This window comes from Phyllostomus hastatus, unplaced genomic scaffold (genome assembly GCF_019186645.2).
Source record: "Phyllostomus hastatus isolate PE091 unplaced genomic scaffold, TTU_PhHast_1.1 phas_contig_159, whole genome shotgun sequence".
Taxonomy (NCBI): domain Eukaryota; kingdom Metazoa; phylum Chordata; class Mammalia; order Chiroptera; family Phyllostomidae; genus Phyllostomus; species Phyllostomus hastatus.
The window spans coordinates 39,001,493-39,016,997 of NW_025333640.1; the positions used below are offsets into that span (position 1 = coordinate 39,001,493).

Below are 15,505 nucleotides of genomic sequence, written 5' to 3' on the forward strand. Positions count from 1 at the left end.
TTCTTTAAAATATATATCTAGTATTAAAAGACAATAGGCCCAAAATAGAGGCACCAATGCTCAGCACCACATCACCAAACCACGAGTTAACTGCAGTTTCGGCTCTCCCGGGAATGGAAGCCTCCAATCAGAACTCACCTGATCGGCACTGGTGAGGTCGCCAGCCTGGCACAGCCCAGCCATCCCCTCTGGCTTTGACCCACAGTGGCCTCTGCAGGTCCTTACTTTAGACACAGGAGAAGTGCTCGGAAAACATCGAGTGCCCGAGTGCTTTTAGAAGACCCCCGCCCTGAAGGAGACTCAGAACATGAGCAGAACCCCACTTCTGTAGCTACTGTGTAGACCCAGCTGCTCTGAGTTCCTGGAAGTGGTCAAGTTGTTCCCAGGGGCTGCTCAGGTGAAGGGAGCTGATGCCGCGAGAGAGCGAAGGGCGAGCGACTGGAAGGCACGCTCTGACCCAGCCTCCTCCGCGGGGCCTCGTGGGCCCAGCACTGGGCATCACTATCTCACACGGAAAATGCGTGATCACTGGGAACCAGGAAGGCTTGGGTCTCTGCTCCACCGTATTTCGCCATGTACAATGCGCACTCACATTTTTGTGCACACTTTACATGGAGTTATTATACCCATGGCATGTAATCATTATACTCACGTATAATGTGCACATTTATTTCCCCCTCAAAAATTTGGGGGGAAAAGTACGCATTATACACGACAAAAACATGGTGATGTCACCTCTAACTTAAGAATGTGATGTTGGTCAAGTCACTCAATCTCTATAAACATCGAGTTTCTCACCAGTAAAATGTGACTTAATGAGAGAATGAAAACACTTGCAAAATGGCAAGGACCGAGGAAATAATTCTCCCACTCCAAAGGGTTATGGACACTATTAAAAGTGGCCACACACCGAAGCACACGTGGACGAGACTTAAGCGAGACACGGGGGCAGACGCGCAGGCGTGGTGTCACACTGCAGAGGACCCCCGGAGTCACAGACACGAGCGCCGGGCACCGGCCCACGCCTGAGGAAACGCTGCTTTCTGTGGGAAGCACAGCTGCTGGCTGAGCTCCGGGAGGTCTGGAGTTGCCGCACAACGTCGTGATGTCCAAGGGAGAGAATGTGTCTTGCAGAGCCCGGAGGCCCTCCGAGCCCCCGATGAGAGATGCGGAACGCAGGAGTCGCGCTCCAGACCAGACCGAACCAGACTTTCACGAAGCTGGGGCGGGAGCAGGAACTCCGGTGGCAGCAGGCGGAGCCCTGGGAAGCCAGCTTTGAGGGATGGATGGCGAGCCCCAGGGGCAGGGTTTCCTGTTTTTCAGAACTTGGGCCGCTCGTGAGTCCAAGAGGCTAAGTCACAAATGACGCTAATGAGCGACGAAAATAGCTTCTTACTGAATAGAAAACTGTTATTTTCAGAGAGGAAGCAGGGGGGTGACTCGAGGCGTAGTGAGCAGTCTACTGCCACCTCTGTCACCACGACAGTCACAGAGGCCAGCTCATGTGTCAGACATGGTAAAAAGTGAAAGCGCCTGCAGCCTAAGGGAGCTTTCTCCCCAAGCATACCAAGAAAGAAATGAGGCCAGCCTCCATAATGGTGTCGGCTACGCAACAGCGTTTCTACAGGGTCCCACAAATGTCGCCACGCTGACCCATTCTCTAATGGAAACAGCTGGAGAAGAAGTACTGAGCCCCGGGGAACATCAAAGGCCCCGCTGGAAAAGCCCCCACACGGAGCAATGTGTGGGCCCGAGTCCTTCCATTCTGGAAGGGTGAGGCCTGCGCTGATGATGCCGGGATGAAACACCAGAGTCTTGAGAGAAGTGAAACAAGATCACCAAGTAGCCTTTCCCTTAGAATGAATGCTAATTTTGTGGTTTTGATTTGAAAGGCACAGAGAGGTGTTTTGCATTTTTTAGTAATATAAAGAAAATATCATGACCATTTGTCTCTAGCCCCTGTCTCCTCTTCTAGAAAATACCATCTGTCTCTAATCTGGCTTACCTTCACTTTTTTTTTCCACCTGAGGAACTACAATGCTTGTTTTTAAATTGTACTGTTTTCTACTTTTCAGAATATTGCCTACTGCATAAATAGCACCAAATCCCTTCTCTGTTCTTTGCAACCATACTCGGTGAGTGTCCCTCGGGTGCCTACCCTTGTCTAGTCTCCACACAGGCGTGTGTCTAGCACCTCCAGTGCCCTCGGAACGGCACGAGAAAGCCCAGCGTGCTGGGGCCCGGCCTGGTCACAGCCTTACGGCGAACCTGGTGGGCGAGGCTTTCCATTGTGCAGATTAGAAAACTGAAGCCCGGAGAAGTGCGGTCATTTCTCCTGCCCACCCGCCCTCCTAACCCTGCAGTTACATGACCACAGTTTGGCCACGCTGTCAAGCCCAGGTTAAAATCTGTTCCTTCTTCAAAACTCTCTCTCCATCTCTCTGGCAGCATTGCCGGCCCGTCACCCAGGTCTACACACGTCTCTGTGCACGTCTGCCCTGTGACACCACAGGTTCTTTTAGAGACATTACAAGTGGCCGCAGAGTCAGAGCTTTCTGCTTTCAAACCCTTGTTCTGCCCCTTCCTGCAGTAAGGGCTGAATGACCCAGGAGAAATGACCGCACTTCTCCGGGCTTCAGTTTTCTAATCTGCACAATGGAAAGCCTCGCCCACCAGGTTCGCCGTAAGGCTGTGACCAGGCCGGGCCCCAGCACGCTGGGCTTTCTCGTGCCGTTCCGAGGGCACTGGAGGTGCTAGACACACGCCTGTGTGGAGACTAGACAAGAAGTGAGCGTGGCAGTAGGAGTGGAGGAATTACACACAATCTCCTTGAAAAAGGACAGAGCTGGACCTTGACTGTGCCCTACTGAAATCAGAAACGTCCACCTAGACCGCCAGCCAGCCAGCACATCACACTGTTGACAAAGGAGCACACGCCCTAAGTGTCCTCCTCGGTCTACTGACGAAAAAATACCGATCTTCTTCCATGACCAGTACTGCTACACCCATGGAGCCCCAGGAGCTTCAGAAGATAAGTGCAAATCTATTGAAGAGGTGACAATATAAAAACTAGAAACATATGGATCGGTTTATAATGTGACCCATGTAAAGTCTGTTTATTACAAAACTAACATCAGCACCCTTGAATGCAAACTCTCTTCTGCCTTTGTTTGTTACAGTTGCTTGGAGCTTACTCATTTTCTCGTGAAGGTGGTCCAGGAACGGTCATGGATGTGCCCCTAACAACTGCTGTCACTAAGTTCTGCCTGCTGCGTTGGAAGAGTCATCCTGGGGTAAAGGAGCACAGCTACCCCCGCCCTGGGGTCTGCTCTCCCCCCCCGAGCACACACGTGCCTCCTGGCCCCACCTCCTCCTGGCTACCCATGCCAGACACAGTAGGGGGCCACTACCGGTACACTGCATGCGGGCCACACGATGTTATCTTTCTCCTAAAGGATGTGCAAATGGTGTCCAGAAACCCCACTTAGTAAGCTTCCTTCAGATACACTTGGGGATCCCTACTGCTAGGCTTGTTTTCTGCCTTATATTGAAAGGAATATAAATAGCATGTGTGTGAGTAAGAGAGTAGGGGTGGGGAATGAAATGGACATGGGGAGGGATCTAATAGCTCAGGTGATCCCTTGGAAACCAAGAGGAAGTAGGGCATCCTTGGGTCTTATAACATTCCAATTCTTTTTTTTTAAGATTTTATTTATTTATTTTTAGAGAGAAAAGGGAGGGAGATAGAGAGAGAGAAACATCAATGTGTGGTTGCTGGGGGTCATAGCCTGCAGCCCAGGCATGTACCCTGACTGGGAATCGAACCCGCGACACTTTGGTTTCCAGCCCAAGCTCAATCCACTGAGCTATACCAGCCAGGACATTCCAATTCTTGTTATATCCCCTTGATGCCCAGCAACAATAATAAAGGAGCAAAAATAAAAGTCTTTCTCTCTCATACACACACTCCCCTAACATCAGTACCCTTGGATGCAATACATCTTCTGAGTATTTGTTTGTTGAACACTACATGTTTTTAAAAAGTTCCACAGACAGAAAGAGATCAAAACAGATACAAGAAACGTTCAAATTAAAACAACATAAAACATCTCAAGATCAATGAGCATGACATGGGTCCTGGTCTTAATATTTCTCTAGCTGATTATGCAAGAAGTGGTCTACTGTGCTGCATGCATTAGCTGAGGCATTGTGTAGATAAAAAGGTAAAACCATCCTGAAACAGGAAACCAGTATTCTTCCTGTCTAATCAACAAATCTAAAAATTTATTTTGTTTTAACTATTTACTCTGGCTTTTGTCCACCACAATGGGGTGAGCCACATGTTCAGTGCAGAGAAGAAAATGTTCATGAGCCACTTTTGTCTCCCCGCCCCCTTAGAGAAAGAGGAGGAAAAACTGGTTCATACAGGAGGCGCGAGGCGTGTGCTTTGGAACCGCCGCAGAAGTGTGGGCTCAAGTAACCGGAGGGATTTCACCTACATCCATCCAGTCAACTATGGGGGTTTAAAGAAATTCCAAAGAGTCATCAGAAGAGGAAAAATAAAGGTAATGCTTTTTGCCACACAGGTAGCATCTTTGAAAATATGTGTAATATGTAAAATATTTTGACACCCCCATGTTATTTTTCCAGAAATAACAGTATAAATATCCTCTCTTGTTCAAGAGCTGTCAGCCTCTCTAATCACTACTCACAGCAAGCTCAGTGCCTGCCACAATGTACAAGATGCACTTCTTAGCCTGCGTTGCACTAACTCTCGCATTCATCGTAGACGGTGCGCCCACCTCCGGCTCCCGCAGGGGTGCCGGGCAGAAGCTGGCGGACATCGAGGAGGACTTGCAGAAGCTTCTGAAAGGGGTCCACGTAAGTCTCCCCCCTCTCCTACTAAAAAGACACCATTTCACTTTTCTGCCTGGAGTGCACTCCGTGCTAACAATCTGTTGTGCTTTCTCAGAATTACAAGAACCATGAACACTCCACGATGCTCACGTTTAAGTTTTACATACCCAGGAAGGTAAGTACGACTCTCTTAAGTTCGTTTTTGGGCTTTATGAAGATTCGAAGTAGCCTGCAAACTCACACACTGATTGCATTAATCGCATTTCAACTGAGAAAAAGAATTAGTAACTTCAATTTTTAAAAAACCCAAGTTTGATAATGGGGCTTCTGTAAAATGGCTTTCCCTGTATATTTTTTATGTATACTTGGCTTGTGTTTGGGAGGAAGGAAGTGGGAAGAAGAGACAAGAATGCTATTCTCACTTATTGCTGGGACAGCTTTAAAACATATTATGTTGATTTACTGCTTTCTCTGAAAAGACAGAGAACTCCAGAGATATTCTATGATGCACTTTTACCATGTGGATGATGAGAGCCAGTGTCAGAAGAGCCCACTTGGGAGAAATCCCTTGTTTTAGGTGGGGGGGGGGGTGCGCCTAAGGGTCTGCCCTGAGGACAGCAGAGCCCGCGTCCATGGCACAGGCCGAGGGCCAGGCTGGTGGAGCGGGAATCTCAACTCTGCCATGTCCTAGCTTTTGTGAACTTGGGCAAGTCGCCAACTCTTTGTAACTCAGTCTATTATCTGCATCTGTGAATGACTGTACATACTTTATATGGTTCTGTGAGGATTAACGAGTCAATGAAAAGGACTCCCGATAGCCCCTGGCATATGGCAAACACCGCATGAGTACTGGTTATAAGTAGCAGTAAGTAGTGAAGATAAACTTCTCCCCGGAGAGGAGAAAGTAAAATTTCTATCTGGCTGTTTGGGGATTGAGGCAGTGAGAGCAGCACAGCCGGCCGGGTCCTGGTCACCCGGCGAGGGCTGCTGAAAGCCGGGCAGTGACTGCCCACAAAGAACGGGAAGAGCCCATCCCAGGGTGCAGCTCAGCCCACAGGAGGGGACTTACCGGATCCCAGAGTCAGCCTCATTGATCTACCTCTCAGGTTATGTTTCAGGTTACTCTTTTGAAAGATGAAAAGAAATAACTCCAGCTTAACCAGAGGCACACATCTCTTACCTCCAGCAACTTAAAAGGCTCTGCTTTGCTGGCGGGACTGCCTCTAAGTCACGCATGCCAAGATCTAAAGCCTTGAACTCATAGAGCTTGCAGTAGGAAGCTGAGAGACCAGCAGATGCAAATACCAGATGTGTGGCGCAGTCCTGCCTCTCCCCCTGAAGATTGTTAGAAAGATAACAGGCGATGTGTGCACAGTTTAGGGGGTGGTAGATTCTTTGAAATCTAACAGTTTCTAAATGACAAGTCAAGATCTAGTTGAAACCAAAAGTAATGTGATAAACTCCATTCAACTGTTCATTTTACCACCATTCCATGATTCTAAGAGATTCTGGAAAACTATAAAAACGTTTAACTCAAAGGATGCTATGTAATGCTATAAAAGAAAAAACTGAAATTTAATCCTGTCTCCCCCTCGTCATGTGGCCTTGGGGAGAAAACAAATTCTGAGATTTACTTTCCCTATTTGTAAAACTGAGATGACACTGCTTTGCCTATCTCAGAAGGTGGCTGTGAGGCTTAAACGGGACGAAATTTAGGAGAAAGAGCTTTGAAATGATAATGTACTATAGAAGTGTGAGACCGTATCATCGTGTGTGTGTGCGCACACAACTCAAGAGGGCCCATCCAAAGTCCTTCAAATATTGCCATGTTTTATTTGGTTGGCGTTATTTTTCAAACACATCTTGATGTACTCATAGAAGAGCCAACGATGGAGATGCAGTTATGTGACTAGCTGTTCTGAGGGTCATTACTATATACAGTGACAGTCACCTGGTCTGTAAAGCGCTGGGACTGTCCGATGGCCTCCCAGAGCCCTTCTGTGAGTCTCAGCTCTTACACCGCGACACACTGGCGTCACAGAGCCTGAGCCTGGACCTCCGCTTCCTGACGAATGACCTCCGTCCTAATGACCTCTGTACAGACTGGGAAAGAATTTAGCCTCTATCTGTGATTTGCAATTGGGTGCAGAAATGTTGACTTTCCAAAGCCAAATTAGGCTGAAATTAATGACTCGTCATTTGTTAATGGTTCATTCTAATGGTGGGTCGCTGAACTCTAGTTTTCCCCGTTTTGTAACGTAAACACTATTGGTTCATCTTGACAGTAATGCTGACACAGGGAGGAGAGTGGAAAAGACTATATACTGCTGCTCTCTTTTAATAGAGTAAATTTGAGGCTACCTTCTGATTCACCCTTAGTCAGGGCAAACTGACCTGATCATTATTTTTATTATTCAAGGTCACAGAATTGAAACATCTGCTGTGTCTAACAGACGAACTCAACCCTCTGAAGGACGTGCTAAATTTAACTCAAAGAAAAACCTTCCACTTGGAAGAGATGGTGCGATCAGTGGAAAACATCAATGTAACAGTGAACGCACTAGTGGTAAGGCCTCGCTCGCTGCTTGCCTGGAAAGGACGTGAGAGTGGGCATTCTGCGGTGGCGCTGCGTGTTGGCGCTCGGGACGTGCTCTTACGTTGTAGGCCCACTGTGAGCACGAACCAGCTCCGTGCTGGGCGACTCAGTGTGGGGCTGGGAGGGTGAAGGTGTGAGGTGAGAGCCAGGGGGCTTCCTCCCACCGAGGCAACAGGGACGGCCCCACCCTGCACTGGGAGCAGAAGACACTTGGGTTGAAGTTCACAGAAAACAGGCAGGTGTTACATATTTTTAAAATTCCTGTAGACCATTTTCCAGAACAGCCAACACTGATTACCTGACAGGCCTTTCAAATGGGGCTTCCCTGCCATTGGTAGAAGGACAAAGAGATCTTTCAAAAAAAAAATGGCAGCTATTAAAATGGCCAATGGACTAGATGGTTAACTCCTTACTTAGAGACAATACTTTCACAATCTTAAGTATCTTTAATGCCTGGGAAGCATGGACGCTGCAAGGGACTCAGGTGCTATGAGAGAGGTTCATGGCTTTTTTCCCCCATCTCATTTGCCAGGATACAAAATTCCTGAGTGAAAAACTGCCCTGAACAAACAGCGTAATTTTAATGACAGTAGGACCAAGGTTCTAAAAATGTTAGTTAATGCTGTTTCCAAATAGGAGTCATTTTATTAGTAGCCTGTTTCTTTCCATCTAATTTTTAAAAAATACGCTGACAGCAACATCATCTAGGCATCAACAGACTGTTTCTCATCTATGTCAGAAGGTTTGCCCTAAAGTTTTTGGTGAACATAGGTAAACTCACTCTAAATTCTTGACTCAAAAATTAAGATAAAATTATGTGAAAATCAGAGACTGCATTTCAAAAGCCAGGTATTTTTAAAAATGTAACCCTCTAAGAGATCACAGTATTCAATTATACAGCCTGGCAGAAGTAAGTCCTGCTTGAGTTGCTTGGTAGGATAATAAGAGTGTAATAATAATTTATAGTTTTACTTTGAGCATTTCACCTAAAATGTCACATGGTGTGCTTGAGTGTGATATTGTCATGTTACAAAATTACATGCTTATGATTTTGTAATAACACATTTTGTAATTTAAAAAAGGCATTATTTGTGCCAGACTCATAGGTGAAAAAAGAGTATCACACTACAACAATTTTCTCTCACTCAGTTTATGTTTCCAGGATAGAAATTACTTCAAATTTGAAAGATCCTCTTTTGTCTTCCTATGAATCAGTCTTAGCTTGGCCCAAAGAAGACAAGTTGAAATAGCTCTTATCGGCCGAGAAGGTTAATTTCCAAAAAATCAGTCCAAAGAACAAAATTTCTAACGTCTAGGTTTTCAAAAGTTGGTACCTGACTGATGCTGAGGTGGAGTGGGGGTGGGTGTGAGTATTTAAGAAGGTGCTTTTCATGCAAACTTCCCCCAAACAAAAGTTTGTCCTCACTCTTGGCTGGTTCTATCTGGTTTGGGGGAATATGAAGAGATTCACTCAAGGGCAGTAACAGGAGACTGGAGGTTTAAAAAAAGAAGGCACAATGTGTATAGCACTGCATACATGTAACCACAGATACAGATGTGCACCCAGAGGAAAGGAGGGGTAAGAACTTTATTTTGCATGCAGCATTTAATGAAATATTTGCCTAGATCTGTTTTTATTTAAAACGCTTCTAGTTCAAAGGAAAAAAAATCTTGTGTTCATTGAGACTGACAAAATGACCAAGCAAGGGAAATCTCAGATTGTGTGTTACTGTCACCTGGTATCGTAACGTAATTTTGGCACATCAATGTGATCATTTCGAGAAAATGTGAATGTTTAATCTACTTGAAAATGAAGCCCATGAGCTTATTGAATAATATATTGAAGGCAAACTACCCTAAAATTTTTTTTAAAAATTGTTTTATAGGAACCCACGGTGGGACCCCCATGCGAGTACGACGACGAGACGGTCACCTTCGTGGAGTTCCTGAACAAGTGGGTTACCTTCTGCCAGAGCATCTTCTCGACGCTGAACTAAGGGCTTCCCATTTCAAATGGATTAGGCTTTCTATTTATTTAAATATTTAAAGTTTTATTTATTTTTTGATGTATGGTTTGCTACCTTTTGTAATTATTGTTCCTAGTATTCAGATGGTAAATATGGATCTTTTAAGATTCTTTTTGTAAGCCCTAAGGGCTCTGAAAATGTACGTAAATTATTTATCCCAAAGTATTTATTGTTGAATTGTTAAATATAATGTACATGTAGACCAGTTAATAAAATTATTTAATAAATTTGATGGATAACAACAAGCCCGGACATGTTATTCTGAGAACAGCACAGGCTGATCACTAAAATATTTCCAAATCGCTCATGTGACTTCAGACAGTTACGATGCTGCAGAAGCTGCTCTTCCCCTGGAGAGGCAGGTGGAAGAGAGAATGGGCTTCTTAAAGCTCTTGCTTTCTCCTGCCACAAGCTGATCAGTTCCTTAGTTCTAGTCTGAGAAAACCTCATCAAACTGTAGGATTTTCCTTCTCCAGGTCATGCCTTAAACAAGACACCAAACACGGTCTTGAAACCCTCCATAAAACTGGTGCGCCTCTCCGCCACCTCTCCGAATCTCACACCTGCTCTCTGCCCTCAGTCTCCTCCCTGTCCTCCAGGCCTGGCTGCTGAGGTCCAGGTGGGAGGGCTCAGGGGCAGCAGAGATTCCTGACTCTCCCAGGGGCGCAGCCTCTGGGTGGCTGTGCCTCTCAGCAAAGATGGCCTCGCTCTAAGCTTTTTCCCTCTGAGTCCTGCTAACCTTTCTTTCCTCTCCTCCCTTCCAGCCAGGGTGGTGCACGCCCACCGTTACTCTTCAGGTGCTGTGCTGCCCTTACAGTGCCCCTGGGCCCAGCTTCGGGAGTCACTGCTCCGTGAGATGCTCCCCGTGTGACTCTCAGTGTGCCATCTGTTTCCTGACCCAGACACCATCACTGCCCCAGAGACAGCCTCTCACACAGGCTCCTGGGACTCAGAGTTCAAGAGCACAGTGATGGTGGGATATGGGAAATCTCTGGGGTGTAGTAGCATCCTTACTAAATTATCATCAATGGTAGCACAGGATGAAATGCAGATACAGGGCAAGGTGTTGTGAGATCCAAGGCCATGACATTTAACTGCTACAGCAAGAATAGTAATAAAAATTGATTATCACCTAGATTCTTCTAATGGTCCAGACACAGGACAAAGGGAAAAATTAGAGTTGTGAATATGAATATATAACTTCATAAAAGAAAAGCATGCATAGCCATGCTCACTGGCGGCTTTGAAACGGTCTGACAGCAGTGCCCGATCGGGTCTGCAGAGAGGCAGCGGGCTCCCCCACGCCTCTCACTCTGAAGGCAGGAGGCGGAGGGACCCTGAGCGGTAGGGTGTGCACAGAGAGGCTGAAAACACCCCTCTGTCCTACTGATGGAGACAGCTCTTTCTCCCAGGAAAAAACCACTCCTCTCCTTCAGAGCGTCTCAACGACTCACAAATTGAGGGTGATTTTCTGCACAACCCACCTCTCCCCGCTTTCGTTTCCTCCAGGCCTAAGGTGGGAATTGCTAACATCGCAACATTGCTGGGCAGTGAGCTACAAAGTGTGTAGACCAACAGGGGGTGGAAAACAAGTCTTGTTCAGGCTGATTTAACTGAGATGCGTGAACCCCCTGGAATTCAGAAATGAATGAGAACTTGCAAATGCCATTAATAGTTGACTGAGTATATGCGTGGACTCCAAGCGGCCTCCTTTACTGATGCTGAGGCGCCCAGGACCAGGGAAAGGCCACCGCTGGGATGGATCCACACAGGCGGACTTCACATCTGGTGCAGGAAGACACCAAGAAACACCTCAGTGAGGGGGCGGCAGCAGCAGCCACCTGAGTTCTGCGGAGATTTTCCTCCTTAGGGCCAGAGATGACAGATGGTGTTCCTACGGCACCACTAAAACCATTAAGACACCAAATGTATCTGACATCTATTACCACAGAGAAAATGGCAGAGTAGTAGGTTGCATTTTAAGTCAATTCATAGGATGTTTTAGGATCAAAAGATTTTTGAAGAGGAAATTCTCATACTTCCTATTCACATAACAATATTCTTTCTCCTTTCTCACATCAAAGAACAATTATATTTAGGAACCATGAATTTCACCTCATTCTCAAAGAAAATAAATTTGCCTCTGTAAGTCACAGTAATCCTTCATTAATTAATTGTGTGAAGCTTGATGACATTCATATCTAGCTCCCATCAATATCTGCAAAATATTTTTATGTATTTCATGCACACATTATACTCAAATTATTTAGTTTCATTTAAGGCTCTCTTAAAATAATGCTCACTTCATTTCATGTGCAAAATGAAATACAGGGCCTGGCACAAATAACACCCCATTTTTATTACAAAAACATAAGCATGTAATTCTGTAACATAACAATATTAATATCACACTCAAACATACCATATGACATTTTAGATGAAATGTTCAAATTAAAACCATGAGTTATTATACCCACATTACTACCCTACCAACCACACTCAAGCAGGCCTTATTTCTGCCAGACCCTGTAAAATTATCTAAGAATACTTCCCAAATAAAAAATTCTAAGTTTCTGTAAGAGATACAATGTTCATTTGACTGTTTTACCCCTCATGAGCACTGCCTTAATACATGATGAGCACAACTACATTTTTTACTAACAGGTTTAGGACACCACCCTCTAACCACTTGTATCCCGCGGCACAGACAAGATGGGGCTACCGAACACGGGGTAAAAACCGGCCGGGCCGACCGCGAGGGGCCGACTGCGAGGGGCTCCAGCTGTCCCTGGCCCCCACAGGCTGAAGGGACCGGAAACCAAGCCCCCATCATAAGCCCCCACTCACGCCCAAGCTGAAGGGCCACACTGCTTCTCCGGACTGAGCAGGGTGGAGGGCAAGGGAAGCCTGACCAAACGCAGGCCGAGGGTCTGTCTGAGCACTCAGACGGAACATGGCCTGGACGCAGCGCCCCCACCCCCCCACACCTGCCCACCCTCCCTTCCTCAAGGCCACTGCTTGGCTTCCGCTCAGTCCTGCTTGCTCCTCGGGGCTCCCTCCCCCGTTCCGTTCAGTAAGGCACTCATACCACACAGGACTCCCCGACGACAGGGCCATGTCCCCGACCTGCTAGCACCCACAGCGCCCAAACAAGTCACAACCATTACACTAGGTGGCTCCACTATAAATACATGCACATCGATGAAATCTTCCTGCTCTTATAAGCAAACATTAAAAATCAAACACACTCCCTAGCCACAGCCCTGTTCTCACCATCAAGCCACTGGAAGGCAACCTCAGTCTCTGCCTCCCTCCCAGCCCCCACTGCGCATCCACGCCCTGACCACAGCAGTCTCACATCGCCACGCAGCTCTTCCTGCCGGGAGGGTGGTGCTTCCCAAGGGTGCTGGCAGACCCGCCCACACCAGAGCGCCACGGGCAATAACTTGCTCAGGGCAGTGTGGGGCCTTCCACAGGGAGTGGATCAGCACGGAGTCGCAAAAGCAGCCCAGCACTGATCCGGCCGGCGGAGTCTGCGTCAGCCTTCTCCCACATCGGCTCCACAGCGGGCCTTGGACGGGCGCCTCCCCCGAGCAGGCAGGGTTGGGTAGTACAGTTCTGTCCCCAGAGGACTCGGGGGATCTGCACTCCCCTGGAAATCCCTGGTTTGCTGCCCCCACTCCTCAGCTCCCCACCAGACAACCCCATGCATTCCTCATACTTTTGCAAATTCAGATGTTCCGTGTTCCTTGATGTGCTGGTCCTAATGTTCTCCCTGTATTCTCCCTGAGTGGAGGCAAACACCTTTCTCCACAGTCTACCTACCTCTGTGCAAGTGATTCGAAAGTTTTTATCTTTATCAAAACTTTCAAGGTCTCCACCATGGCATTTTCAACTGCAGACCACCTCCACCTGACAATCTTACTGCCACCTCCCAAACTGAGAAAATACCCTAGACTCAGCCCTCAACTTCTCCACCCAGAGTGCTACACTGTAGCCTCAGAGTGACGCCATCGAACCTTTGCTGTATTACATCCAATGGGTGTGTATTCTCTGTCGCAGCCTTCCAAATTTTACCCATGCTTACTCAGATAACAGAACCTTGAAGCTGAAAAAGAGCTTTGACTTAGATGCAACTAGTTCAGTGGTTTTTGAACAATTTTGGAGGTTGAAGTTTAGAAGTCTGAATTTAGAAGTTTACTTTTCTACGAGTAAAACAGCTGTACAATCCCAATACGTAATAGATAAAAGATAATAAAGCATTTCTGCTTTGACAGAGAGTAGCCTGGAGCCCTTTTTTCTATCAAGCTTCTACCCTTGAACAATAACCACTAGTAATACTTGCATCCTTGGAATAATGAAAAACGGAGCCAGGAGAGATTAGCTTGTAACTGCCACAAAAGGCAATGTCGGGTTTCATACCCTCTCCTGACCTTCGATTAGAGGAAAGCCTTCTAGGAAATGCTCTCTCCGTCATCCTTCACGTAGCCTCTCTTGCCACCCCTGTCTAGATACGACCTTTCCTTCTCTCCACTGAAACACGTAGTGGGTTCTATCTGTGAAACAGCTGGGTCCACTTGTTTTCCCTTACTCTCAGCGCTGGGCCTTTTTGAGGAAACGGGGAGTCTCACACTGGCTCTCACAGCAGTGCCTCCCTCCCTCCGGGCCTTGACCGGGTGGGCACTCTCAGGGGCAGCCTGCCCACTCCGTGCGCTCACTGTGTGAGTGCCTGTCCGAGCAGAACACATACAAGCGTGGAGAGCCAAGGGAAGGTGAAAGATCTTGTATTGATATTAAAGGCAAATTTACTATAAAAAATAGAAATAAAGGCTAGATATTAGCTGTGGGAGGAAAATTTAAAAAAGAGACTAAAAATATTTAATAAGAAAATACCAGTTTGGAGAAATGAGCAAAACAGTTCATCTAATTGACAGAAGTGGAACTTATTAATGGTATATTTATGTTTCTCCATATAAAACCGCTCCATTTATGTTGCTCTGCATAAAACTGACCCCTTAAAACTATCAAAAAATGGCAATTTTGCATGGTTCAACCTACTAAGTATCGTGTCCACTGTGTGAAAGACATGCATGCCTTTCCAGAACAACTTCAATGCTCATCAGCTAAACTCTGCCATCCTTTCAGAATAGACACCCCCCAAAAAACAAACCAACCAAAAAAACCCCACCATCAACCTCTTAAGAGATTGTAAGTCCATATGGGGTGGCATGAAGCTTATAGATCTAATGAAGATCCAAGATAAAAGGGATAAAGCCTGAGAACCAATAATGATTTACCTGTGACTGAAACTAAGGACTATGCTGAAGAGGCTGAAGTTATGGAACACACAGTTTCACTAAAGGAACACATCCTAACTTAAGAGCAAATAAACTGTTCCTTTTCATCTAAGCATTGTATCAACAAATGTAAAGCTGAACAATCTTACGATCTTACTTCCCTACGCATCTCCATCATAAAGGGTTGGGTCATATTGGGATCCATCTTGCAGGACACTTGAAAATGCGTAATCTAAAGCATTTACGATACTCCTATTTAGCAGAAGAGCTCATTTACCACATTATTCCCTAACATGTCTAACATCATTCTGTATTTACATGTGGAGTTTGACACGAGAAATGATGTTTTAGTCACTGCTTTTTACTATCATGTTAACATGGTGATTGCAAATATTAGGCACTCAAATGTCTGTTGAATTAGCCAACAAATGAGTAAAAATTATTTGTATTGTTGGATTATAATTTGTAATAAAAAAAACTTAAGTGAGATAGCAGGACACAATGTTGAATGTATTTTGCTGTGCAAATAGCTTTAATACAACTTAAAAGAATGAATTTCCTTTTAAACTACAAAAAGGGTAATGGCTTTCTAATGTTTGTAAAAACGAATACAAAATGGCTACATAATGGATAAGGTAATTATTCTTCCAAAAAATAAAACTTCGAAACCCTCATGCTTCAATGTGATTTGACATGAATGTTTACAAATTTTTGGCAATCTCTAGACA

The 15,505-nt window shown here is 45.9% G+C and overlaps 1 protein-coding gene across 1 annotated transcript; it reads left to right on the plus strand.

Annotated features, from left to right (window-relative positions):
* Positions 1-4,734: 4,734 nt before the first annotated feature.
* On the plus strand, positions 4,735-9,685 carry IL2 (interleukin 2). Its single transcript, XM_045831696.1, has 4 exons — positions 4,735-4,881; positions 4,973-5,032; positions 7,277-7,423; positions 9,340-9,685. The coding sequence occupies exons 1-4, from the start codon at positions 4,735-4,737 to the stop codon at positions 9,448-9,450; spliced, it is 465 nt and encodes a 154-aa protein (XP_045687652.1). The 3' UTR covers positions 9,451-9,685.
* The last annotated feature ends 5,820 nt before the right edge of the window (positions 9,686-15,505 follow it).

Coding starts and splice junctions, on each gene's coding strand:
- IL2 (XM_045831696.1), top strand. CDS start 4,735: ATGTACAAGATGCACTTCTTAGCCTGCGTTGCACTAACTCTCGCATTC. Junction 4,882..4,972: donor AGCTTCTGAAAGGGGTCCAC/GTAAGTCTCCCC, acceptor GTGCTTTCTCAG/AATTACAAGAACCATGAACA. Junction 5,033..7,276: donor AGTTTTACATACCCAGGAAG/GTAAGTACGACT, acceptor TTATTATTCAAG/GTCACAGAATTGAAACATCT.